At 41.2% G+C, this 27995-nt stretch overlaps 1 protein-coding gene across 3 annotated transcripts; it reads left to right on the top strand.

Moving 5' to 3' along the window:
• The first annotated feature begins 46 nt into the window (after positions 1-46).
• Positions 47-27716, top strand: GABRR3 (gamma-aminobutyric acid type A receptor subunit rho3). Of its 3 annotated transcripts, XM_005490982.4 has the most exons (9): positions 47-632; positions 6982-7094; positions 15736-15803; positions 17098-17321; positions 19399-19481; positions 20065-20205; positions 22722-22874; positions 24899-25095; positions 26012-27716. In XM_005490982.4, the coding sequence occupies exons 1-9, from the start codon at positions 505-507 to the stop codon at positions 26312-26314; spliced, it is 1410 nt and encodes a 469-aa protein (XP_005491039.1). In that variant the 5' UTR covers positions 47-504; the 3' UTR covers positions 26315-27716. The 3 variants fall into 3 exon arrangements, with proteins under 3 accessions (XP_005491039.1, XP_074387794.1, XP_074387801.1); XM_074531693.1 differs by lacking the exons at positions 47-632; positions 6982-7094 and adding an exon at positions 8344-8523; XM_074531700.1 differs by lacking the exons at positions 47-632; positions 6982-7094 and adding an exon at positions 12693-12758.
• The last annotated feature ends 279 nt before the right edge of the window (positions 27717-27995 follow it).

Raw genomic sequence — 27995 nt, 5'->3', positions numbered from 1 at the left:
AGATGATTTTGAGCAGATACACACAAGATTAATTTAGAGACCTTTGTCATTAAAGCAGATTTTTGTATGGTTTTGTGTGGGATTTAAGGGGGATTAAATGTTTGACATCACTTTGCTGCACAGGCTATGTCCAGGAGGTTACTGAGCGGGTGATGGAGAATTTAAACCCGCGCCTTTGCTGAAAGAGAGGCAGCAATGGATCAGAGCAAGGCAGCCTGGCCAGGCAAACTGCCCTGCCTTCCCCAGTGCTGAAAACAAGGTGCTCCTGGCTGGACAGCAGAAGCTGCAGGGATGTAGAGCTGAGGGAATGTTTATGATTTGCCAAAATACGCGGGGAACTCGGCGAGGACATCAGAACTGGGATGCCCCGGTCTTCTCTCTTCAGGGATGCCTTGCTTCAGGTGCACCTTTTGTCTGCTATGCTGTTTCTAAAGGGTAAAAACACCAACAAATAAGAAGTCAGCAAGGTGGATTGGGTGATCAGGCATTTCTCTTTGGGAAGAGATGGTCCTGATCATGAAACTTCTGTTCCTCACCTGCCTGTGGCCAACAGCAGTGCTGCACAGCTCTCACAGTCAGCATCACCGTCTTCATCGCCGGCAACAAATGTCATTCCCAAGGAAACATAACAGGTAAGAAATAGACTTTATCTGTCTCTGTTCAGCTGGGAAACTTCATGCTGTCAGCCACCTTTCAGCACACCCCTTTGGTTCACTGTCCTGTTTTTCCAGTTTCTGGGTTTATAGTGTGCATAGTATTGATAGAAATGGTGAAGTATTAATTATTGTTTCATAACCAGACCTTTCACATTGGGATTTTATGAATGTCTCAAAAATATGCAGTTATGTACCCACTCACACCCACACCCAGCTCTTTTACCAGGTGTGATACAAGGCTACCAGATTCTTGCTGTGATGTTCCAAGTATTCTTGCCCTCTAACTCCCATCACAAGAAGCAGAAATGCCTTCCAAAGTCCTGTGCCAGTGTTACAAAGTGCCTTCCATTACCTGAACAGCAGAGTAGCTACACTATAAAGCTACAGAAGACTTTTTTATGGCACTAAATGAGGTGAATTGCACTTTATTTGTAGTGATGACAGAGCATGTTCCCTTTCTGGAATATATTTAGTGTTTTTAGACATTGAAAATTGACTTTGTTCTTGGCCTTTCAATTGAGTAGCTGGTTGAAAATGAATAATGATTGAGAGGTTTTTACCTGTATATTTCTGGGCAAAGTGTCAGTGCTTTTCCCCAGGAAGGCAGAATGTGAAGTCTCTCAACCTGTTTCCAGATTAATCTAATACTGTGTGAACAGACCAGTGGCTGCCAGTGATAATCCAAGAAAAATTCCCTTTTCTTGGGAGCTCATAGTTTATTTGTCCAATATCACATTTTGAAGAAAAGTAACATAATTGCACTCCTCTGATATGTTTAAGCTGTTTTTTCCCCCTCAAGTTGCATGCCTTGCAGCAGGTGTACAGCTGTTAACATCCTGTATCATTTCTTGTGCAATCATCCACTTGGAACCCTCCAATTCTTGATAAAATCCTGTTTAGCAATGCAGGGTAAGAGATGACACAACAGAAGTGCCCAGAGGTGCTGTGTCACTCAGGACTTCTGGGTTTCTGCTCAAAATTATGGGTCCAAGTTTGGTGCAAGCCAGTTATTTTCTTCATTAAAAGAATTGCAGACTCAAACAGTCTGAGTGCTGGTGTACAATTATTTGTAATAACAAAGGAAAATAAGCAGAACTTGCCCCAGTATCAACATAAGATTTCATCTGTGCTTTGCCAATCTCAGGAAGCAGTTAAGAATCAAATGGAAACAGAATAAAATACCTTGGTAGTGGCAGTGGCAAGGGAGGTCTGTTTTAAGCTCAGCTGCTACACTTTTGTCTCTGGTAAGAGGGGAGCATGTGCTGCTGTTGTTTGCATTTATCCTGCTCTGCCTTAGCTGGGAGCAGTTGTTCCATCATTGACCTAACAAATCACAAAGCAGGAGGGGGCCTGGTGGTAGGGGACAGGAAATTTTGTGCCATCCTGATGACAATCCTCTTGCAACACAGTGTGCTCTGCATGGTCACAGCTCTTTACTGGCACATGCACATGAATCCACGTGGCAATCCTGGGAGAGAGGCACGAGTGTTTTATCAGAAAGGAAGAAGAGGAACAAGGAGGAATCCATCTGCAGCTGCCTGGTGGGGCAGTTTTCTGTGTACCAGGCAAGCTTTGGCATCCCACATCCTCATTTCCTAGGCCCTGGTGATTTTGAGCTGGGAAGAAGACTGGAAAATCTGATCCACAGAGAATCCCAAAGCTTAACAGCAGCAAATCAGCTTTTCTCTGCAAAGGATCCAAACGTGTTTAATTTCTCTTTGTTTCATTCTCTGCTTTTGTTCTAAAGTCTGCATTATCCTCCAATACATTGCATCAGGGTCTGACTTTGCAGCAGCATCTTTTTCTTTCTGGGAACAATCTTTCAGCCAGCACTGGAGCTATTAGGGACACAGCTGACAGATGGCCTTGGTTAAATGGGTGGCCTTTTAAAAAGAATCCCATGTGAAAATGTTACTTAACCTACAAGTTCCACTGTTTTAATAGAGTAACCCAGTTCTCCCTCCAAAGCTGTTTGTCTGCATTCTCCTGTAAAGAAGATTTTGAAGCATTAACCAAAAGTACATGAGAAAGCGATTATTCTCATAGTCCATTTCCTACAGCAAAGAACAAAACATTTGATTGTCAAAAAATTGGGCTTTTTCTTGGTACATATTGCTGATGTTTCTGAACAATTAGAAATGCATTTTCATGTGTATGAGAGAACTGTGCAATTTTGATTATTTCATTTATCTGGGCTTCAAGGCTTGATGTATTTAAACATTTAAGAGGTCACACTGGATTACCCCATGGACTCCCCTTGGAATAGGATTTCTGTAACTTCTACCTTTTGGATACCTTTGATTTAGTAGTAGCCAGAATATCCTGGAGACACAACAATGGAAATAAACTTATGGCCATGACATCCAGTGTATTCTTTTCACAAAAGGCACCTTAGTAGTATTCTTCCCGTGAACTTACTTAGTTTAATTCTGAATATAAAGGGATGGTAGGGGAAAAACCCTTTCTCTAGTTTCCTACAAGAACTTTTGCCATGTCATTAGCAGAACTCTGAAACAGAAGAGCCAAGCAGGATCTTTCCAGGGATCCCTGTACTGTACTGAGTTTATAACAAGGGCTTGCAAGCACAACCTTGGGTAAATAAGATATTTCCCCCTAATATTCACAGCTGTACCAAGCCACCAAATTTCCTCCAGTACATCCTGTGTTGGGTGTAATTTCTGTAGATTTAGTGATCTTCAGTGGATTTCTTTTCCATGAACTTGTCCTATTTCTCCTTGAACCAGCATAAAATTTTGATAGCCTGGTAAGTTAAAGACAACCAGATGGGACACGAACCACTCATGCCATTGGTTTATGGAGCTACACTGATGACATTAAGTGATTAAATGCTTTAACCAAACATGATCTAAGTGCCCTTGAGCAGACCTTTAGCCTTTCATTTGCTAATGGTTTTCAAGGCTAGGTAGGAGCAGCTAAATTTGTCTTTAAAAGCCTGACACATCTTTGTCCATTGTTAATTAATTCTGAATTAGCTGCTTTGGTTTTGTAGGCAGAGACTAACTGCTCTTTGAGATCTCTGGCAAATGCCAAGGTCCATGCAATAGCATCCAGCCAGAAAGTTAGTGCTCCCAATTATTTAATATAGAAGTACCAGCAAGAGTGAATTCCCTGCGTGATCTGAAACAGTTCAAGTGCTTTTTATGACCTCTTTTGGACTGTAATTATAGATTGCCATTTAATTTACATAATATAAGCCCTTGTCTGAAATACAGCTGTGGGAGGCACAGCTATGAGGGGAAGCAGTAGTTTCTTGAGCACGTGCCTCACTGAGACCAAGAACTTTTTCTCATTGCCCAGATCTACACCAATGCCAGGGTTCTCTTTGTTACTATGACTGCTGCTGGGTAAAGAAAGATTTCCTGTCCTTAGGTGCATCCCTCTGCTAATGGTTTCACAGAAATTTCTTCCTCAGAAGGGCTGTCCAGTTCTGGGACAGGCTGTCCATGGAAGGGATTGATTCACAAGGCATGAAAGGACACTTTCTTATTAGAAATCTACAGTTCTTATAGAAACAATGGTGCACCTAAGGCCTGATTGGCCTTTAGAAATCTTCTCTCACACTATTGGTGAGCTATGAATGGCACATTCTGGAGAACCATATCTATAAACAACAGTTACAGAAAGAGAGATATTAATTGTTTGAACCCTTCTTTTTAAGTTTCCCACAGCTTCTCACAGCTTCCCAGGAAAATCCTGGGAGAATGTTTCTCTCTGTTCAGAGAATATGTGGTTACCACAAGTCCCAGAATCCTGCTACCTGCTGGCACAACAAAATGTGGTCTTTTATCTGCTGACATTTCCAGAGGAACCCTAAACTTTGGAATTACAGGATTGAGCAAAGTTTTCACTACTTCCCTTGCTGTGTTGGTGACTGGGGTGAGCTTCAGGCCATCCACTGAAGGGATTCCCCATTACTAGTGTAGATTTCCATCCCTCCTTGTGTGGCATCTCAGCAAAATTTATTTGCCAGTAATTTCCTGGGAGATCTCCTGTCTTTGTTATCCTTAACACAACTCTTGTGCTTGTGTCAGGGTTGTTTTTACAACAGGTTTCACACTTGCTTGGTATAGATTGTACAGTATCAATCATTCTTCTCCCTATTATTACTTTCTTCAGATGTTCTAAAGGATTTTCTGTTTTCCAGAGGGTACTCTCATGCTCCTGCTGGGCTATTACTTGAAGGAGCAGCAGTGGAACTACAACCTGTCCTGCCAGGGTTACAGCCCACCCACTTTCTTTGGTCTCAGCCTCAAGAAACTTAATTAATTTGTGATCCCTTTGATCATATTTTGGGGTAAACTTTGACAAATCTATTTCTGTCTGTGCTACCAGTGCAAGAATGGCCTTTTCTGCAACCCCTCTTGCTGCTTTGCCAGCAAAGTGATTTCCCAGTTTGGGAGCTGTTTTACCTTTTTGATGGCCTCTGTAATGCATGATAGCTACTTCCCTAGACTTCCAAATCCTTTGCAGGAGTGTAAGAATCTGTCCAGCATGCTTAAGCTCATTACCTTGAGCAGTTAGCAGGCCATGCTCCTTCCAAATCGCTTTGTAGTTTAAAATCCCAGAAGAACTCTTCCCAGTGGCTTATTAAATAGAAAATTCCTGCCCTGGTAGCTTATGTTTTGCCTCTCTTGTCCAGGGAAAGTCTTCCTCAGTCACAGACTTGCATCCAGTGAGGAGTTGTAATAGATGAATCAGTTCCAGCCTGCTTCTTCCAGTGAAATCCTTGGAGCATCAAACAGGCCTTTTCCTTGGCACATCAGATGACAAATGACCTCATGCTTCCCAGCTGTATTAGCTGTGCCATGGCGTTCTGAACATAATTCATCATTTTCTCCTCTCCTGGATCCCAGGCAGCAGAATTTCCTCATGTAGAACATTGCAGCTGTTCAGTTCTGCTGCCCACTGTGCCCTGCTGCAGGCTTGATCTGTGGTGATTTTAATTCTCTGAAGCGTGGGCTTGCATTTCACCATCCACATGATTTCATACTCCAAAAACCAAAGTCTGTATTTGAAATGCCTCATGGACCTTCTGATGGCCCTGGTAATTTGATTCAGACAGCACTGCCAGAGACATTCAAGAATACTGAGGTAAATGAATTTGTTCAAGCCCAGCAATTCTGAGTAGCCCAACAGCCACCTCATCATTCCTGTAATGCAGAAGTAATTTCTTGGGCTTCTTTATTAAGAAAAAAGTGAGAGGGAGGACAAAAATAAGTAAATAGAGGCATACACCTTATCCTAAGGTGTTCCATACCTTGCCTTAAGCAGTGTTTGGCTACAAGGCCAATCTTCAGAACACATTTCTGTTGTTCAGTCAAAAGTAATAATTACAGTTGCTTGCAGCAAAGTCCCAGAGAATCACAGAAGGCATGAAAGAAATTGTGTCTAGGGAGAGTCCTTTGCCTGTGGCAAAGCAGCTGTATTCAAGTCATTCCTGCAAATAAATGTCTGACCTATTCTGAAATAGCCTGAGTGAAAGGAATCTCAAAACCTGCCAAAGCACGACATTCCCATGAGAACACTTCTGTGAGAAAGGTGTTCCTGATGTGTACAGTAAAATACAAAATCATGAGATCATCTCATTCCAACCCCCCTGCCATGGGCAGGGACACTTTCCACTAGACCAGGTTTCTCAAAACCCCATCCAGCCTGGCCTTGAACACTTCCAGAGATGGCATCCACAGCTTCTCTGGGCAGCCTGTGCCTCACCACCCTCACAGGAAAGAATTTCTTCCTGAATCCAACCTAACCCTGCTCTCTTTCCACTTAAAGCCAGTCCCCCTGCAAGTCCCTAGATCCAGGATCATCCTTTCTCAGTCCTTCTACAAAAATGATTGACTCATTGGAGCTCCTAGGAAAAAAACCACATTTATAAAAAAAAAGGAATCATTGTCTCTGTAGTATGGATAATGTATGAAGTGGTTAAATCATGGATATGTGGTGTCAGTTCCAAGTATGATTTGCAAGTGTTTATGTGAATACTAACTTTAAACAGCTCTATTCTCTTGTATAATGGTAGCTGCAATCTCTGAAGAGAACAGCAGAGGATCTAGCAGTTCTTCCTAGGACTTCTTAAAAATAATTGGTGTTCTTCATGGACCTGGGCACCCTCCTATCTCATTTCCCAACCCTTCCCAATATATCTTTCTCCAGCTTTATTAGCACAGTTCTTACCCTTAACATTCCAAATTCAGCTGCCCAGTATTCCCAGGTCCCTATTTCATTTGACTAGCACTGTGAATGTCAGGGCAGCTGAAATAAATGAAGTTTCTCACTTTTTATTTTTTAAATTTTAACATAGCAAACGAGAAATTAAAATGAGGAAACTTGACAGCACGAAGGTCCGACCACACAAAACTGAGCAGCTCCTTCACATAGAGGACCATGACTTTGCTCTGAGACCTGGATTTGGAGGTAAGCAGCACCTGCCTGGGCTGGGTAAGAGTTTATCCTCTCTCTGGGAGTTTACTTCAGCTTGGTCATTTCAAATGGAATGGCAGAATTAATGGCAGCATGTCTGGTTTATCTCGGCTGTTTGAGGGGCCTGGAAAGGCCCGGGGTGGCCTTGGGGCAGCCCGCGTATCGAAGGACGAGAAGAGGCTTCAGTTCTTCTTTCTGGTTTTATGTTTATTAATTGTTTATCTAAAAGATGTTCTTTCAGCCGAACAGAGATCTGCTCAGCAGTCAGCCATGGGCACACTGTCTGCCCTCCCGGTATCCCAGACAGTATCCTTTATACCCTTTGTTACGTGTACAATATTTATCATTTTTCCCCAATACCATCTATTCTTATAACTCGGTGTACTCTCAGTAATAACCAATCCAAAGGTGCCACCGTGGCCAAAGAAGATGGAGGAGAAGAGGAACAGAAGGAGGACAGGACACACCCCAATTCCTCCATCTTACTCCTCCAAACCCCCCTGTACATAAATCTTAAACCTTGTGTCTCACTCTCTAATTAGCTAATCCCTTCACCATTCACCCTGGTGAAGCCCTCATCCTTGTCGTCTCCTGTGTAGGGTTAAAGTCCAGCCACCAGACACTTCTGGCAACATTCCAGGACTCCCGAGCCCCCCAAGGTGGTCTCGGAGGCTCAGCATCTTAGGACTGAGATCTTGAGATCCGACAGCAGCACAGCTCAGTTGTTGTACTTCAGGAAATAAGGAAGAAATACAGAAATAGTCAAAGACAAGGGGCTTCTCTGTCTTTAGTGTATCAAGAGGAGGAACTGCTCAAGTTGTCTGCTTTACAGAACTAAGTAAAAAATAGTATAGGAAAAAGGTTCTTTGAGAACAGTGATTAAGGTATCCCTGTAAATGGCACAGTCTAGTAGCAATTAGCAAATTACTTACTCATCAGATTTGTTTTGAGAGATTGAAATGATCCATCAGTTCCTAAATCCTGTTTGCTGCGTACAAAATTAAAAACAACAACAACAACTACCCACAGGCCTTCAGGTTATTATGATATTGTTTCTGTCTTGTTGGGCACTGTGATGATTATTTGTTCATTTAGCTAAATTGCATCTGGATCAAGGGAGTATTCAATGGGATGTTCACAGTTTGGGTTCAGTTTTGCCTCTCCTTCATGGGAGGGAAAATGAGAAAGCTGCCCCACTAATAAGCTTTGTCTGAGCCTTTGCGTCACCACTTCCCTTGTCATGATTCATGAAAATTAGACCGGACTGCTCTGGATTATGAGGCCAAAAGGAAATATCTGAGGACCAATAATCACTTGTGTAGACAAGCACAGATTTGGGAGGCCAGCTGAGGTCTGGGAGCTGCTCCTGTTGACACCAGCTGCTGGGATCTGGGGCTGCTGATTGTGCCAGGAGGGAGAATGGGTAAGGAAAACATCTTGGGATGCACTGGGAGAATGGGAAAGGGTTTCTTGTTACCATAGAAATGATGTCTTGTCAGACAGCAAAAACCTTGCCTGGTTTTGAATAATAGTTGGGATACAGTCTGTTTCTTGGCAACAGAAATTCAGATTTCCTCTTGCCTAATACCTGTCTTGTCTAATATCTGTTAATCTGGACATCTTATTGTTACCTCACAAGGAATGTAAATTTCTGAGAGTGTCACCTCAGAAAGAATGCAGCATTTCCATGTAAGCAGACAGAGGTTTGGGATGTCCTTTATCACTGGGTCATCCCAGAAACCAGTATTGAAGATGTACATAAAAGCAGCTTTGAGAACACACCCTGTGACCTGGCAGTTGTCATTTTCCAGGGGCAGTGAGGATTTTTCACACCCAGGCTTTTTCTCCTTGTCCTTTTTTTGTAGCTGCCTCTTCACAGAGCCCATTCAGTTCCTCTTGAAGCCAGCTGTAGTTTTTCCCCTGACTTCACTGCACAGGCCTCTCACTCATCACATTGCCCTGGCTGTGATTTCAGCTCTGCTTTCAGAAATAGCTTTTAGGAGGACAGTGCCTCAGCTCTGCTTCTCCTCTCTCACCCACATGCCACACTGGCATGGGAAGCACCTTTTTCTTCACACACTTCCAAATTTTCAGAACTCCTTTAAGATGTGGAATGTGAAACTGTTAGACTAGAACAGATCCACTGGCATTTTTACAGCACAGAGTGAAAAAAGTCCCAGTGAAATGAGTGCCAACCCAGAGTTCCTGTTTTCCCATTGATTCCAGTCGGGCTGCAGGAGTAAGGAGGGGTTTGGCATTCATAAGGCAGTAGCAGAGATTTAACAAACCATTGTGCCCTCATCAGTGGACAAATTTCTTTACAGAAACATGAATCTGAATAACATCCTTGGGATTATTTTATGACAGCAGACATGGGGTGTGGGTTTCTCTGAAGAACAGTGATGATTAAGTGTGCAGCAGGAGGAATCTTACCCAGAGAAGAGGGAGAAATTAAAGATATCATTGCTGCAGCCATTGCCACAGCACTTAGAACATAACCCTGAACTGCTCTGAGACTTATTTACAGCACTGTGGCTTTGTGCAGTTACCACAGGTGAAATCCTGGGTTTGTTTTCATCAGATTTAATGAAGCAGCTCTGTACTGTGACTCATGAGGGGCTTGTATCTGTCATGTGTCACATCACATGATTTATTCAGCTCAGCACAATGCATCAGTGCAGCAACAACAACAAAACAGATCAGGAAAGCTGGATGAAAAACAAGTATTTATTATTTACATTTTTTATTTAAAAAGTATTTATTCTTTACCTGTAGAAGAGGAATGGGGTTTTTTCCCCCTCTCCTGTACCCCATTGTGATTTTCTGGGTTTGTCAGGGAGTTGGAATGACAGATTTTGTTAATCTGGCTCCACTGTGCTCCTTTGCCTGAGAAGGTCAATCACCCTCTGCACCAGTTTAGGAGAAAAGGTAGCAAGAAAATTCATGCTGCTGCAGATTCCTCAATTCAGGGAACTCTTAAATCTAAGCTTGCCTTGCTTGATTTCATTTAGCCCCACACATGCCATGTAAATGAGCAGAGCACAGGACCCAGAATTTTTAGTACCTACAGTTAAGTTGTACAAAGGAAAAACAGAGGGATTTGTAAACTGAGCAAACATGCACAGGGAAAAATGTGGGGGAAGTAAATGGAGAACTGTTGGGCACTGATGCTACTGGCTGCAGTGTTACTGGAGATAATTGTGGAGGTGACAGATCCATTTTTTGACCAAATGAACACAACTCTGCTGCCATTTATACAAGTGTATTTTGGCATTCTTCTGTTGCTTGCAGTGCCACTGCAGCTGCACAATCAGAATTTGACACTCTGTAAATTTTTTAATTTAGTCCTGACATTGTCTATTAGCAGATTAGAGATCAAAGCCAGAGAAACAGAGAGCATTGAAATGAAGCAAACCCAGCAACTACTGGCAAGCTGATCCTACTCTTTAAAAATGTTACTTTGTAGTTCATTATACAGTGAGGATAAGTGAGGCAAACCAACAATTCAGTGCACCCAAACTTTAAAAATCTAAACTTGGCATTGTTGCATTGTATTTACTCTCTAAGCCAGGCTCTTGTTGATGGAAGCTGGTGGTGTTTTTTTCTTTCCTAAATTTTTTGTTGTGGTTGTTGTTTGAATTCTTGCCTTCTGTGTAATATCATGGTCCTGTTTGGTTTGGAAGTGAAGAAGGCAGCTTAAACTGGGAGTGGAGAAAAAGTCAGAAATGAAATTATGCTGCCAGCACTTCTTGGAATGCTCATCCCCAAGTTTTAAACTCAGCAAGAAAGGGTGAGCACAGACAATGAACAAGACTTCTCAGCATACCCTGACTTGTAACAGCTCAGATCTGAGGGCCACAATGCAAACTGCCATAGCAGCCAAAACTCCATGCTGAGACGGGTCTGAGAGCAAATCCATAGAAATGCTCTAAATCTACTTTTTTTCCTGTTATACATCTATTCATCTATATATTTTTATTTTCTGAACTATCTTATTTCAAAGTACTGGTGGAAGTAACACATGCATGTGTGTATAAATGTCTTTGTACTGTTTTTTATATAGATATTGTTTTTTCTTCTACCTTGTGTCTTAAGGACCTGTAGTTTCCTACATTACAAGTGTGTTAGTTAAAGTTTTAAAATTGATAATCTCTTTTCAACCAATATGGAAGATAATAACATAAACAAGTGTTAGAAATTATTAAAATAATTCACAAGCATTTAGTTGGTCAAGAGGTCTTTGCTGAAAATTTGCATCTCAACCTGCAATTAAACATAATCTTCATTCTGAATTTTCAGAGGGTCAGAAATCCCATTATATCACCTCCCCCTTTATGCTTCCTCCCTCTTCAAAACAGATGTATAATACATATATATACATAATATATGTTATATAATATATAAAAATATATTATATATGAAGGTAAAAGGGGGGAGGGAAGGAAAGAAAACATGGCCCAGTGTATGTTCAAAAAGTGCTGCAATTCTAACAGCTCTTTGCCACCAAGACCTTTTCTGTTTTGCACCACAGCTCTTCCTGAAAGATGAGAAATGTCTTCTCCCTGTGGTGAAGACTCACATGGGTGAAAATAGAATTTTTGTCACCTCTCACTGGAAGGAATATCTGGAGGTCCAGGACAGGAGGGGAGGGGAAATACATTGATTATTTGCAAGACCTCTAACAGTTTTCCTCTGGATTTTTTTCTTTCACATTGCTAAATCTTCCACTTCAAGGGCTGGTTACTGCTCATACCAGACCACCTTCATTCCTTACATAAACAAGAAAGAAATATATTAGGAACAAGAAGAAAATACTGTTGCCAGTAATTCTCTTGTTCCTGTCATTGCCAGAAGAAATTTTAAAAATCCATAAAGCTTCAACTCCCTTGAGCTTGTTTACATTTCTAACCAGCTTTCTTCCTCTTTTTCAGAACAAAATCCACCTACAGATCTTAATTCTGCCTTAGTCTCTATCTCCTACTGGTAGACTTGGTAAACTTTCCTTTTTTTCCAGCACCCAAAGCCAGCTGTGTGCAGTTGTTTCTAAATTCAACATTTATCCCATAGATCTTCAGGTGCAATCTGTTGTGTGCCCAAAGATCTGGCTATGATAAAAATATTACAGCATTCACTAAACCAGTCATTATTGCTGTGGAAATTGATCCTAAAAATGCTAAAAGGATAGATAGCCTTTTTACATAATATCCCTTCTAGAAAGGGTATTACAGAATTTGCCTGATGTGTTATCTATTAATAAAATTCCATGCTCATCAAGGAATTCTTTTGCTATGCTTAAACCTTTAAAATAAAAGACTGGGAATGGCTTGCATGAAGTTAAACCTGTCTGAAAACAATGCTTTTTTTTTTTTTTTTTCTGTTGAGGAGTAATTATCCTGAAAATCTGTGGAGCCACCATTGTGAAAATCACTAATCCCTCTAAAATAATGATTTGTAGTGACCCTCCAGAAGCAACTGAAGCTGCTCAATTTAATAACAAAATCCTCTCTGCCATCCCCAGTTTTGTCAAACTGGGAAATAAAAGCCACAGCTTTGCTCTGGTTGCTTTTTTTTAAAGGGAATTTGATGCTGTTGTCTGATGGTCAGCCAGAGATTGAAATTCTCAGTCTAGCAGGGAGAAAGCTTGATGCAGACACAGAGGTAGGAAAAATTGCTTTCCTGTTTTGGTTGGTGTAGGAACCTTTTCAACTCTTACTGTAATTATGGTTTTTTTAATAAAAACAGCCTCTTGTGACAAAACAAATCCAAGGGATGAAGAAATTACAGTTCCTAGCAGCCTGTTCCCAATAGTTAATTATCCCTGTTTCTAGTGGAGGTGATTTTTAATCACATCCACAAATATTCCCAAAAACCATGAAGGATTAGACCAGACTGAGGCCATAGGTATCTTGTTGGGTGTGTTAGTGACAATAGTATAGAAGTGCTCCAGGTGAGAAAACTGAACAGCACAGTGATCATATCTGTGCAGTCTTTATTGTCTTTGTTATCTACTTACATTTGTTGCCAAAGTAGAGTCAGAATGGGAAGGGAATATTTGCAGCTGCTCTGATGTGTTAGTAGTGGATCAGGGCTGGGGTAGGGGGTGTGCTGTAATAATTCTCTGTGCTGAATGCTTGACTGGACAGTGGTTTCTCACTGAGCATCATGAGTAAGGCTGTTGTCTTTCTTCAGACAGAGAAGAGGACTCTTTTCTCAAGCACTCTGTTTCACACTTCTTGCATTTCTACCTAATCAAGAATGAATTTAATTGTAACAGTTCCCTTTTTATTCAATTCACTTTAGAATTGTTCACTGTATTTCTCCTGGCCATAGGTTCTGATTTCTTTTATGCTGTTCATGATCAACACCAGCATATTTTTATGGTAGTTCCCAGTGCAGTACAGGCTGTCCTTTCCAAGAATCAGTGTTTCTGTGTGTATTTATGGATAAGGGGCACTTGGGTTTGTGTGCATGCAACCAACATAACCATAAGCTGCCACTGATTTCTAGTTCTGTGATCAGTTCCTTTGTATCTGCTCAGAGGAGCTGAATTGTTGATGGAAATTTTGCTCACACTGGAATAATATTTGTTTGGGTAAGAAATTGTGATTTTTGAAATGACAAAAACTACTAGAACTGCTGTCATCACACTTGGAGCAGCAGTCACTAAGAAAAGCCTTTTCCTCACTCCACATGACACAGGCTCAGAAAGTCAGATGTCTGATTCTGGGATGTGATTTATGCTTAGCTCCTTGTTTGCCTGAAGAATGCTGATGGGAGACATTTAACTTTATTTGCTTTAGATTTGTCCTTGCCTCAGGAACTGGTAAAACCTTTCTTGACATTGAGAGCTGCTCCCCCTCCCCTCCTGTTCCACCCACATAATTCAGTATAAATTGTTGTTTGCATTTAAATGATGTGTGAATGCCTTTTGTGAACGATGCTCACATCAGGTATAAATTCCACAATGACTTCTACTTTGGCTGAACCTATTTTTAATTTACAAGATTTCAGTGGAATACAGAAAAGATGACTCAGATTACAACCAGGCACTTTTGTACCAGTGTTTGCTACAAGCTGGTATTTCGTGTAAATAAACTATTTTGGTGTTGTGATCAAGACAAAGCAAGAAGTGGGCAAAACTAGTTTAGGAGAGGTATAAAAACTTGTGTTGTTTTATATGAAGGAATCTGGCTGAATATATTCATTGATACTTCTGTGCATCAGCCTCTGGAGCAGCTGGATTTTCCTGTCTCTATTCTCCAGAAGCAGCAGCATTTTTCCAAAGTACTGCTTGGTGTTTTAATAACAAACTTTGCTTTCTAGAGTCCTGAATCTTCTTTTGGGCTTTGGCCAAGAGGCTGAGGGAGGCATTCCTCTCAGAGAGGGACACAATTTCTGAGCCAAGGAGCCCAGCTCTTCTCAGTGCCTAAATATTTTCTGGTGTGCCCTGCTAACTCTGAGCACATCTCACTTCATTTCCCATGCACAGTGCATCTTCATCTGTTCTGTGCAGGGACAGACTCCCCATTAAAAAAAGACAAGTAAAATCAAGAGATTACAGAGCCAGATTTAAAAATACCTCTAAAATAGTTCAAGATCTTTACTGGTAAGAACTGGAGGCAGCTGTGTAATCCTGGAAGGCTGCTATTTTAAGGATAATTCCAAAAAGGGACACAATATTGTGGCTGGTTATCACCAGAGTGATGTTCCTGGTCTATTTTGGCTTGACAGGGCTAAAAGGAAAAGACAAGAAAAAGACAAGTTATTAAAGGTGTTGCTGTTCAGACTTCACTGTATCAATGTTTTTAACTGGTTATTTGAAATGTGTACTTAAAAAATGTTTTAACTGGCTGTTTTTGACAAAAGTGATTGGAATCCTGTGTACAATAATTACTACTGATTTTCCTGCTAAAAGCAGAATATTCTTGGGGTGGTGGTTTGTAGCATGCTCCTCTCTTCCTCCCCTGTCAGGAAATAATTAATCAATTAGTGGAATGACATAACCCATGTAGAACTAAATCCTTCATTCTTGATATTTCCCACTGAAAAGAGTGGAAATCATTTCATATTTGGCTGTAATTTTTAATTGATTTGGAGTAACTTCATGCTAAAAATGCACTCAGTAAATACACAACACAGTGACAGAACATGATTAGCACGTGCACAGCCTTTCCCTTGTGAGCAAGCAATGCTTTTTCATGAACAGCTATACCAAACCTTGAACAGCTCAGTAACTAAAGATAATAGGAGTCAGAATAAGTATGTTTTTTTGTGAATGAGCATTGGAAGTGGTAAGAAAGCTTTGCAATCTTTGATGTATTCCATATATCAGCTTTTTCCCATGGTGGTTCTGAATTGCACTCCAAGGGGTTCATTAATTTGCTGTGGCATCACAAGGACTTTTTTTGCCACTGCTGGCCAAAAACAACTGGTCTGCTTGCACAAAGAGCACTGAACATCTTGTGCTTATTTTCACAACCATTTTACTTTGTTGCTTTTTATGATTCAGTGTTTTAAGGTGAAGAGCCTGCAGTAAATTCTGGGATAGAGTACTCTCTGTATCCTGCTGGTGTTGCTGTCTCCCCTTTAAAAAGATGGATTTTTGCTCCTCATGCCTCTTTCTGTTCCCATGCAGGGTCACCAATACCTGTGGGCATTGATGTGCAGGTGGAGAGCATTGACAGCATTTCTGAAGTGGACATGGTGAGCAGGACTGGAATAAAGGGGTTCAGTAAAAATACAGGGGGGTTCAGAAACATCCAGATGGATGGTACAGAATAATGGAGGTAAAGAAAGCAAACCCTAAAGAGCACATCCTTGCCTTGAAGCATGCATTTACATTAGTAAGTGTTGAATTTCTCCCTGGGCCAGAGGAACAGCTCAGAGTGGGCAGTGCTCTGCTCTCAATGTTCCATTGCATGATGAGGCTTCATGTCCTTTGCTTCTATTGCCTATGCAAATCTGAGTGTTCCATAATTGTGGCATGGATGGAGCTGGGATCATAACAAATGGAAAGAGGAAGATCAGTTCCAGAAATGGTTCTGGGGAGGAAACACTGCAGTTAGGGCCTGTGGTACTGGAATGCAGTCTGTTCATTCTTCACCCCAAATTGTCACTAATATTGTCAGTATGAGCTCCTGCACTCCTTTACAAACCTACCCAAATCATAAAATCATATTACAGGGCCATAAAATCATATTACAGGGGAAGATCAAACTTTCTTCACAGTATTCTTACCCGAAGCAATTGTTTTACTGAGATAAATGGTGTCTGCCTAATAATACAAAATTTATATAGGTGAACACAGAGCAGTCAGGCTGTGCAGAAGCTCACACTGCCTTTGCAGCATCCTCTCCATCTCTTCCCACAAGTATATTTGCAGTTGTGATGTTTCTCTAAATAGGATCATAAAATATTAAAAGAATAGTGTAGTGATTGAAAATATTGTAAAATCTAACTCCTTACTCTTATGATATTCATTGAATTGTTTCTTTATGATGCATTTGATTAATAAATGTATTACTTTAGTCCCTGTACAATATTTGTACAAAATGAACAGATTTGTGGATTTAAAAAATTGACCTAGTGCTCCTGAAGAACTGCAATTAATCCCTTTGTAAAGGAACCTTAAGGGAACCACAGCCCATTCTTGGAGAAGGTTGTGAAGATTTCCAGAGGAAACATTTTTTCCATTTACCCTTGTCTGGTTGTAAAGCTTCTTTCTCACTGCACAGCTGGCCCAATCCAGAAGACCACTGAAATATGTAGAAGTTTTGTCTAAGGATAAATGAAGTCTTAGTCCCAGACACCAGGGACGAGACAAAATCTCATCAATATTCAAATTCAAACTCATTGAGTGGTGCTTGCTTCCTCTTATTAAGGATCTTTCAGATAATGTGCAAAGAAGAAATTGATCCTTTGCATAGGTAATTGGTGTGTTTTCTATTGCACATGACTAAAACAAGTATTGTCTCATTTTATTTTTAATGAAACAAAGGACTTCACCATGACTTTGTATCTCAGACACTACTGGAAGGATGAGAGGCTGTCATTCCGCAGCAACAAAAACAAAAGCATGACTTTCGATGGACGGCTGATAAAGAAGATCTGGGTGCCTGATGTGTTTTTTGTGCACTCCAAAAGATCTTTCATCCATGATACAACTGTGGAAAACATCATGCTCCGAGTGTACCCTGATGGCAACGTGCTCTTCAGCCTGAGGTGAGGAAATACCCTTCCCTGAGAACATCCATGGCTGCAGTTCTCATGTAATTAAAATGACTGGAAATGCTTGCAGGTAAGAATCTGGCATTAATCCCCTGGTAGCACATCATGGGAAACTGGTATGCCAGTGGGAAAATTAATTGAGGATTGAAAATGTATTTTTTCTATCATTCAGATATTGTTTCCCATCAAGGGAAATATCAAGTGTTAGTTCCTTACCAGTGGCTCTAGCAGTATTGCTACTGAGTACAGTAAAGCCCATAATTATTAACAAATAACCATAATTTTGGTAGTTTTGTTTGTTTTATTCTTTTTCCTGAGTCTTTTGAAACTGTCTCAGCTATTTTCAACCAGTTAACATGCCAGTGATCCAAACCAGGGCTCTAGATAGGCACAGATTTTTGGTGCTGATACCACCAGTCTTGTGGGACTAAAAGGAACTGGAAAGTGAAACAGCAATTCCAGAACTGGAACAGCAAGGTCATTAATGTGTCTCCCTTCCCTGTGTATGTTACTGCTTTGCTTTATGAAGGAGATTTGGATGATGTGGCAGAAATAGTTTCAATGCAGCAATTTTCCCCCTAGGGTAAGGGATCTGAGGCCTGTGCATTGCAGAAATTCAGTTTGGTACTAATTAGCTCTGAGCACAGAAGTGATATTTCATCCAGTGTGGACAGTTTAAGGATTTATGGAAGCATTTGAGGTTGTGGCTGTGTAATAATTGTTGCAACAATTAATGAATTTCTCTCCTCTGTCATGAGGACATGCAGAAATCCTCACAACAACAGCTGTACACTATTTTTAAGTAGTGTATGTTCAAGTAAGGAACAATGAGGTGAAGTGTGCTTTTTATTGCTGTATTAATTTCCATAATTCCTGAGAAGGAGGGGTCAGAGGAACTATACCCCTCCACTAAGGCTTGCATCAGTGATTCTCCAAGTGAGAAGCAGGAATTGTTCCTTAGATGTGCTTTGAAATACCCTTTTTTTATTGCTAGTTTTACATGTAGTAAGTAAATTAAATTCCAGATACTTACATGCAATAAATCTGCATATTTCAGTTTTTCTTCAGTGCCTGGCATCCAGGATTTTATTGAAGCAAAGTGAAAGCAAAATCCAGAGCTGTTGCTAAAACAGACTTCCTTTTCTTATTCCACATGTCCTTTAGCCAATAGCTGAAGGATGGAAACAACATCCCTAGTTAGAAGTCCTATGCATGTCTTCACTCTTAGAATCTGATTTCAGGCCAGTAAAGTCATATATTTGTAAAAATTCAGCTACAGTGTGGTTCCTGAGCCCAGGTTTTCAGAGGGCACATGTATAACCTTCACTGAAATCCCTGTGGGATTCCATTTGGGCAAAACTGAAAAATTGAACTTAACCATCAAATGACATGCAAGCTGTGACAGGAAAGGGAAATGTGGCAATATTTACCATATTTAATTTGCTGCCCCCAGCAGGTTCAATTTTTTTTTTTTTGTTTGTTCTTTATTAAATACAAAGGGGTATTTGTCCTCTAAACATTTATGGAAAAGCAGATGGAATATAAAATAGGCTTTGCCTAGATTTCCTTAAGCTTTTTACAATATAAAGCATTCCATTTAAGAGGAAAGTAAGCTTCCAGAAATTGCAGCTAATCTCTTTTTACAATTAAATATTATAATCATTCTAGCTGGGAAAACATCCCTTGGAATAATATTTGCTCTAATCTGTAATATTATCTACTTCAGTCTATGAGAAATCAAATGAAGAAATGTGAACTCCCTTTGGTAATTTTTGTAATTGTAAACCTTCAAACCAAAATGTGTGAATGGCTAATGAAGGATCAAATATAGAGTTCAAAAATCAAAGGTAATGTATTTAATAATAAAGATTATTTATGTTTTTTCTTAAAAGGTGGTCTCTCACTGATTTAACTTTATTTCACCATCTTGAAGCTATTTTAGAGGCATCTAAAATGTCAGAAAACCTCAATCAATAGGATTCTAAACAGCAGATTGGTACTAAGGTGTGTGCACAGCTAAGAAAGTGTGAACTTTTTCATTTTATTTCTGTTTTTCTCTACTTTTCTGCAGAATAACAGTATCTGCTATGTGCTTCATGGATTTCAGCAGGTTTCCTCTGGACACACAGAACTGTTCTTTGGAATTGGAAAGCTGTAAGTTTAATTCCTAATTATTCTTCACATGTGCATTCTTACCAGCACTCCCTCTTGTGCATTATACCTCTTTCACTTGCTTTGAGGTGTCACCTGAACCCTTCAGCATGTACATACTGAACTGTAAGCAATTTGAGATTTTTCAGTGAGCTTTGGGAAGGTGGAAAAACCCTGATGCACCCTGCTTTATTCCCACTGGGTATTTATTCCATGGCCTAAATCTAAAAATCTCTCAAAAAACATGAGGGGTTTTTCTCTGAGAAAAAAGATGTACAGATTAAAAGTAAAATAGAATGTCAGTATTTGACTTGTTGGAAAAATGAAGATGGGTGCTTGTGTTAGTGTGAAACATCTGCTTTTTCACCCCTGCCTCAGCTGGAAGCTGCTGGCAGGGCACAGGGCTGGGCTGCAAGATGGAACATGATCCTGGCAAAATTTTTCCATGCCAGCTGACAAATTGGTGTGAAAAAAGGTCTCTTTGGGGTTTTTCCAGATTGCTTGAGTGGCCTCCTGTCCCTAAGAAAGGGAAGAGGCAGTGATTCACTTCAGGAAGTTTATAACCTCACTTTCTGCTCTCTCACAGATGCATACAATGAGGATGATCTGATGTTGTACTGGAAACATGGCAACAAGTCCCTGAGCACAGATGAGCACATCTCCCTCTCCCAGTTCTTCATTGAGGAGTTCAGTGCTTCCAGTGGACTTGCTTTTTACAGCAGCACTGGTACAGTAAGCCCCCCTCCTCAGGAGAGAGCAGCACAGGATAAATTCATGCAGAATGTCCTTCACATTCAAATTCTTTGCTAGTAAATGGCAGTGGCTGCTGAGACATCAGTTCAAATGAGGTCTTGTCAGTCTGGGGCCTTGGTTCTCTTTGCATTACCAATATAAAACTTTATGTTAGGGAAAAAAGGCCGTAATAATACTTGTAAAATTCATATCTGGCATTAAGAACCTGGAAAAAAAAAAAAAAACCACAACCAAAATTGTGCTGTTCTGAGCTCTTGCAAAATCATGGTGCCTCTCTGAAAGCCACTGGAATATTGAATTTACAGGAATCTTTATGTCCTGGCTATACAGAAAAGCTTGAAAATGGAATTCCTAAAAGGTCAGGTGCTAGAAAGCAAACAAGAGGAATTCCAGTGTGTTTTCTTGGCTGAAATATCCTGACTTTTGGAGCTGTGTAACATCACTAAAAGTCTGCTAACTTGATTTTCATATGAGATTATTACCTGTTCAGGTCTAATTCATGATTTGCTTAATTTTCCTTGTTTATACATAAAGTTGCAGGAAAAAAAATTACTTTATGTCAGTGCAACATACTTTAAATTCAGGTTGATCTGCCCCAGACAGGTTTTATTTCTGCCTGTTGATCTTGCTCTATACTTTCTGGCAAACTGCACAAAGCTTTAGGGGTTCATGGTTTGATTTCATGCAGGTTGAGGATTTGTTTTCCTTGTGTTTTACATGAAATTATAAATTTTGAAACACTTCTCTATGTAAGTAGTCTAACCATAGGTTTTTAACCAAAGAAAACAGCACTCTTGCTATTGTACTTTACAGTCTGAGTCAGTTCATTTCATTTTGGTTAATGCCCTTTATATCAAAACAGACGAAAAAAAGAGAAATTACTCCATTTAATACGATGAAGTGCACAAGTCTTTGGAAAAAAGCCTTTAAAGAAAGCAGCAGATATATTTATTTAGTGCATTTTATTTACAGGTTATTTTCTTTTTGTTTTCAAATGAGGGCCATCCAAAATTGTGGTGGCTGCTACTGAATGCAGAAATCCCAGTTTAAATTATGATGCACCTTAGCAGTGAGGAATTCACAGCTTGATAAGGTTCTTCACCCTTATCTCCTGCTCCTGTGTGAGCCAAGAACAGAGCTCCATCTTTCAAGGGCCACTGGCATGTGGATACCCTGCTATGGTAACTCTGCCTTGCTGAGAGCTGCATCCAATTTGTCCTTGTTGCCAGAAGGAGGCTGGGATATTTTCCACCAGACTGGGTCCCAGGAGCTCAGCTGGCTTCTTTCTGCCTTGCTATTCTCATCCAAAACCACTCAAGGCAAGCAAAGAGAGCCTTCAGCACAGCAGGGCACCCTCACAAGGACCCTGCACCCAGGGCTTTGCATCTTGGACTTTGCAGAGTGTAACTTCACACTTAACATGCAGCATGGTGAGCTTATTCAGCAGCATAAAGGTGAAAGCAAAGACTTTTTTTAAGTCCCAGGGACCACTGGGATAATACTTGTAGCATATCTGGTAATCAGAATTTAGACTTATACTTGGCTTTGGCTTTGAGGTTTTGTTTTGTTCAGGAGGTTCCACTTTGTCTTGTTTTTTTGTTTCTTGTTGGAAGCAAATTTACCTTCCAAGTAAATGACAGTGGAGAACAATCAGCAGCACTCTAATGAGAGTCATCATTCCCACAAAGCAGCTTTCTGCATTTCAGGTTCTGCATCTCCTGTCCTGTGAATCTCAGTGAACAGCACCTGTGGTGTTTAGGCTTTTGGAGTTCCCAGGCCTCCAGAGGAGCAGCAATTTAAATCCATTTTAGAGACAATAATCTTTAAAGCAAAAAACCTTCTCCACAAAGCTGAAAACACAATAGAACATTTAATATTATTTTGACATGTTCTTCTCTATAGAGTCACTCTTTGTGATGGCAGGAGTGCTCCAGCACAGGCTCACAGATGCCTCTGTCTGTCCTGGACAGGCAGATGCTGTGCAGGCACCCACTTCTGCCTTTTTCCCTCCCTGAAACCTGGCAGGAGGTGCAGCAGGGATGCAGCGCTGCTCAGGCTGAGCACTCCCTAAATTCACTAGATGGCACCCTGTCCTCTCAAGTGAGTGCTGGGCCGGCAGGCAGCTCCCACCAAAAACACCCAAAAAACCAGGAAGGAAGGGCTGCTTCTTGTCAGGTAAATCAGGGAAGGCAGGGTGTTGGCATCACTGCACAATTGTATCCTGTCTGTATTCTCCTGGCAGTTTCATTTTAAGTCGATTTGATTTTTTTCAATTTCCCAGCCTCAGTTATAACAGAGTGTTTTAGACATGCTCCCATAAATGAGGGAGGATGGACAGTTTCTAAAGCACTGTGTATAACTAAGGTGCTGGCAAGGTTTCTGAGGCATTTACTGCTCCTGCCAGAAGGAGGGGCCAGCAAACAGAGCTCACAAATAACACAGCTCTCCTCTCTTCTCCCCAACCTGTTCCTCTCCTTTTTTCCCCAATAGGTTGGTACAACAGACTGTTTATCAACTTTGCACTCCGCAGACACATTTTCTTTTTTGTGCTGCAATCCTATTTCCCAGCCATGCTGATGGTGATGCTGTCTTGGGTTTCCTTTTGGATTGACAGAAGAGCTGTTCCTGCCAGGGTGTCATTAGGTAAATCTTTGCTGTATATTCTTTGGGAGGTATAGAATTGAGAGGGGAGGGTTTGGAGTTACCTTATTTACACAGGATGTGAGCAAAAATATCAGCTAATTGCCTGAACAACACTGTTATTACCTCTGTTGTCATTGTCTCTGCATTTGGAAAGGGGATGTTTGTTCAGACTGGCTTTGCTATTTTTGCAAACAGCTCACACAAAAGCAAAAAGGGATGATTCTGCAGATTTCCTGATAGAATTTTACTGAATTGCAAAACCTGAGCTTTCCTTCCCTCTTCCCAGCAAAGTAACCGGTAGGAACAGGCAGTCAGGTCCCTCCCCAAATCCATGGATCATTAGGTGTAGCCCAGTCTGTGGAAAAGCTCTGCAGCTCTTCTTTTTCTCAAGAAACATTCACTGTCTTCCTACCAACTTGGAAACAGCTGCCTGTGTGGCAAAGCCTTTCATTGTGGGGCACCTTAGAAATGTTTGCTTTGGTGTCTTAGCTGTGCAAGACACACAATCTTTGTGGAAGCCAAAAAGTAAGTTCTGAACTCCTCAGCTCAGGAGAAGAGGACCTATTATGGTTTTTTATAGAAATTTATTTTTTTCTCACTGGTGTATCATTGGATGCCACTTCAAGGCTGTCTTTGTTGTGAATATAATATTGATGGCCCTGGAGTGAGTAGATATTTTCAAAAATTAGGATCCCTGAAGATCTGATGGAAATTTGTTAAGATATCTAATGCAACCACAATGCACCTGAGTCCTGCAGCTGTCAGGTTAAAATAAAGAAGCTCCTGTTCTTTCTTCTCACTGATGCTGGTCCCAGAAGCCATTTTTCTCTGTAACTATATCAAAAAGATATAGGTTTTTTCCTAGAAAAAATAGGACTGTAGCCACTCAGATCCCTTTCTATTGGCACAGTCTAAAGCTATTAATACATGAGATATAAATCTTTTTGTTAATCTGTAAACAAATTATGGTACCTCCTACCTACTTTTATTCATGCATCTATGAATTCCTTTTATTTAGAAGAAATTTAACTTCATCTTTACAAATAACCTTTTAATTCTCAGTAGTCAGTTTTTAATGTTGTCAAGATGGTTTTTCTGATCATGTTTTTTATGTATGGATTTCTGCAGAAGGTTATGCATCAGGAGTTCTATGAATAAAGCACATTTCATTAGCATAATCATACATAATTTATAGGAAACCTTAACAACAAAGTTTAATAAGCCTAGCTCCTTGGCCAAGAGTATATGTACATTAAATAAATTGATTTCCTCTTATATGGTGTATTTCAAGCTCCATCCCTCCATCCTTCAAACTAAAAAAGCTGCAGAGAGGTAGGGGGAGAGTTCTTGTATGTTCCAGTGGACTTGAACTGGGGTAGAACTGGACAAGGGCTGCAGAGACTCAGCTGACAGTGCTCACAGAGTTACATTGATTTCTTTAAAAGCAGCGCCTGAGTTACATGTTGGATTTTTTTCCTGAGCTGGAGCAAACCAAAATGAGGTGAATAGCTGATGTAAGAGCAGAGATTGAAAAGATGAGGGTGAAATTTTGCTCACACTGAGGCAAACAATTTTTTCTTAGTTTCAATGGCTGTAGCATTTTTATGCTAGATTGCTTTTAGAGAGTTGTAGAGTTATATCTGTTCTCAAGAAGTAGAATTTGAAAAAGGGTTGGGAGGGAAAATGATTCTTTAGTGATTTTCCTGGACAAGAAAATACGCAGCGGCAGCCCCGGCTCTGGGAAGTGAAGAATGGCCACAGCTTTCCCCTGTGTGTGGCAGTGCCCAAAGCTGCCACAGAAAGCTGTTCCTTGTGCTGCCCAGTGACCACTGTGAGCAGAGAGAGGATTCAGTGCTCTCAGCATTGTGTGTGATGGGTCTTTCATGGTTCACTCCACTTGCCAGAGCCTGTGGGAGGGAGCTAAAGGGGGTGTCAGTCACACTCCCTCACACAGCTCTGCAGTGGGGATGGGCTAAACAGAGCCTGTGCCAGAACTGTGCTCACCTCTCTCTTCTCTCTGGCAGGTATAACTACAGTGCTGACAATGTCCACCATCATGACAGGAGTAAGTGCCTCAATGCCTCAAGTGTCTTACATAAAGGCTGTGGATGTGTATTTATGGATCAGCTTCCTTTTTGTCTTCCTGTCAGTCATCGAGTACGCAGCGGTGAACTATCTCACCACCATTGAAGAGAGAAAACAGCTCAAAAAAAGGGGCAAGGTACAACCCTCTGTGTTTTGTTGCCTTCTGAAAGCATCATGCAAACCACAGAGTAATCCTAATACACCCCTGTGATAACAGAACAGTAAAAATCTCTGTCTCCACTCTGTATCTCACTTTTTTTTTCACTTGGGCAAAGGGACACAGTGTCCTCCTCTCTGAGATCCTGAAAGGTCTGTGATTTCTCTCCTTTCCCTTGTGGCAGAGGTTAGGGATATTTTTTGCCCCCTTTTTTCCCCCTCAGAGGAATATAACCTTCCTTCTATTTTCAAATACCTATCAATCAAGGTATTTCTCCTGTCTCTGAAATAGACCTCAGCATGGCCTCGTATGATATTCCTCCCTGTTTCCTGGTTTGGTTTTTTTTTTTTTTTTTTGTGTGTCCTAAGACCAGATGAATGACAAGGTAATTTTAGAAAAGTGTGCCTGAAGCAGAAATAGCCACAAGTTAAACATCTGCTTTCTGTGAAGCTCTCACTTATAAAACCTTTGCTTAAAGAATATGCCCTCTGTAAACTCATTTGCTGGAATATCATGAGGGGAGGAGCACAGAAAGAATGCATATGTTGCTCACATGATTGGATAATCCCATCAAAAACCTACTCCCAGCAATGTTTGAAGTAATTTCCCACAAGACCTACAGGAGAGAGTTAGGTTGCTCTATTTCAGGAGCTGAGGCACGAATTGGCAGCCAGCAGCTGGCAGTGATCAGGCAGACAAGTGTGGTTTATGACATTTGATGACATTTCCTTGCTCATGTCCAGCTCAGGGGGACAGGCCCCACAGAGAGCCATACTGTGGGACAGCCCTGTTCTCCACATGCTCAGCACTGAGGGGAAAGCTTTCTTTATCTTCTGGTTTATTCATTTCTGCTTTGCCACCATGGTTCCTGCTAGTAACTCTCCCTTGTTTCCAGGCCTCAGGGATGTACAGCATGGACGCCGTGCAAGCCATGGCTTTCGACGGCTGCTACCACGACGCAGATGAGGACCTGGACCTGAGCCCCTTCCCAGAGCCCTGTGAGGAGAATGAGACCAGGGCCAGTCAAACCAACATCTCCAATGCTGACACACCTCGCCTGAAGAGGAAGAGATCTCTGAAGGGCAACGTGGGCAGGATTATTTTGCAGAACAATCATGTTATTGACACCTATTCCAGGATTATATTTCCCAGTGTATATATTGTGTTCAACTTTTTTTACTGGGGTTTGTACATATGAACAAAAATGCTTATAAGCTAGGCTTTATTTTGTGTATGAGGGTTGCATCATACTTCAAAAATAATGCAACAGCAGTAGAGGAAAAGGTTCCAATTTTCCAAAAGAGACTTTTACATCAAACCTGGTTTGATCAGCAGCAAAACTCTTCATGAAAAACTCCTGCATGTCTGGGCTCTTTTCCAGCTGGACTACACAGAGCTTCACCGGGGTGCTCCCGTGCACAGGCTCCACTGCAGTAGCACAGGAGCTGTGTGCTCACTAAGGGAGCCCTTTGTCACCCCCTGAACAGACAGCAGCTCCCCCCTGAGCTATTGCCCTGTCTGTGTCTGCACTCCAGCCCTTCCTCTCAAATCAGCCTCTCTGTTCCTCATCTGTGCTCCATTTTGGTCAGCAGTCAGCACCAGCAGCTTTGGGACAGCTTGGGACAGCTCCTGTCCTTGTTTCACTTCCTGCATTCCAGTTTTCCTGGGCAACCCCTGTGCACCTCAGCAGCCTCTGCCCTCGGATGGGAACCAGGGGGAAATGATGGCTTAGCAGTGCAGGAAACCAGGCTGATGGGGCTTTGTAGATTGTGCATCAGCAACACTTGAAGAAAACCCCTCACCCTTGTCAGCTGTCCATGACTCTCCATGGGACCTCTGTTTTGAAGAATCTGGCTCAGCAGTCCCTGGAATAACAAAGGTATTTATGGACCCTGTGCACTTGCAGCCACTTCCCAGGTGGATGAGCAGCATCCCCAGCAGGAGCTGTGTCCTTCATGAGTCACCCACCTCTGCCTCACCTCAACCTGCTGTAATCCCCTGCAGAACCTTTGGCTTAGAAACACAGGCTTTGAGACAGAGATTTTAGACCATTTTCTGAAGAGAACAAACCAACCACGCCTTTAGTTCTTCTGCTTTCTGTTGCACGTGAAATTGGGGTTTTGCCTCCCTCCCTCTCACTCTGGCATTTGAGATTGAATGTTCCAGTGAGGAGAAGCTGCATCTGCCCCTTGCAGCAGTGATGCCCAGCATAATTCCAGGAAATAAAAGGAAACAGCTGTGCCAAAACAGAGACACATACAGGAAACCTGTCAGTCTCAGATGAATCCTGCATGGAAATATCCTTAGGTTCAGGCTAAGGAGGCTGAATTAAGGATATTCAGGGATAAACACAAAGTTTTCACAGCTCCAGAAAATAATCAAGATTACTTTTGTAACTTTCCCAAATAAGGAGCATTTTCCACTAAATTCCTTGGGTTTGTCTGTCATTTAATGAGCTGAGTTTATATTTACAAAGTCAGATCAAAATTATCATTTTGAAGTTCAAAATGATCATTTGGTGACAAAAACTGTGACAAGGTAAATTCTTGGTCAAGTTTATTGGTCAAGGAAGTGGGAATAAATTTGGAAGTCTAAACCACTCTCTGATTTCTTTATTTATGTTCTTTTATTTACTTACTTTTTTTTTCTTGTTCAATGTACTTATTTTCTTGCTCCCATCTTGTTTGCTCAGAGCATGGTGACATCTCTTAACTTTTTCAAAGAGCTGCATTTGTCAGGCTCCCAGTTCCAAGCTGGAGAAGTGGTGACACGGTGCCTGCTGAGTGACTGAAACCTCACTCAGTGAGTGGGACAGATTGCTGCCAAAAAAATGGATCAGAGCTGAGCCAGCTTTGATACTTTTCCAGGAAATCCTGTCA

This window comes from Zonotrichia albicollis, chromosome 2 (assembly GCF_047830755.1).
Source record: "Zonotrichia albicollis isolate bZonAlb1 chromosome 2, bZonAlb1.hap1, whole genome shotgun sequence".
In the NCBI taxonomy this organism is placed as follows: Eukaryota; Metazoa; Chordata; class Aves; order Passeriformes; family Passerellidae; genus Zonotrichia; species Zonotrichia albicollis.
This window is presented reverse-complemented; position numbering and strand designations above follow the sequence as displayed.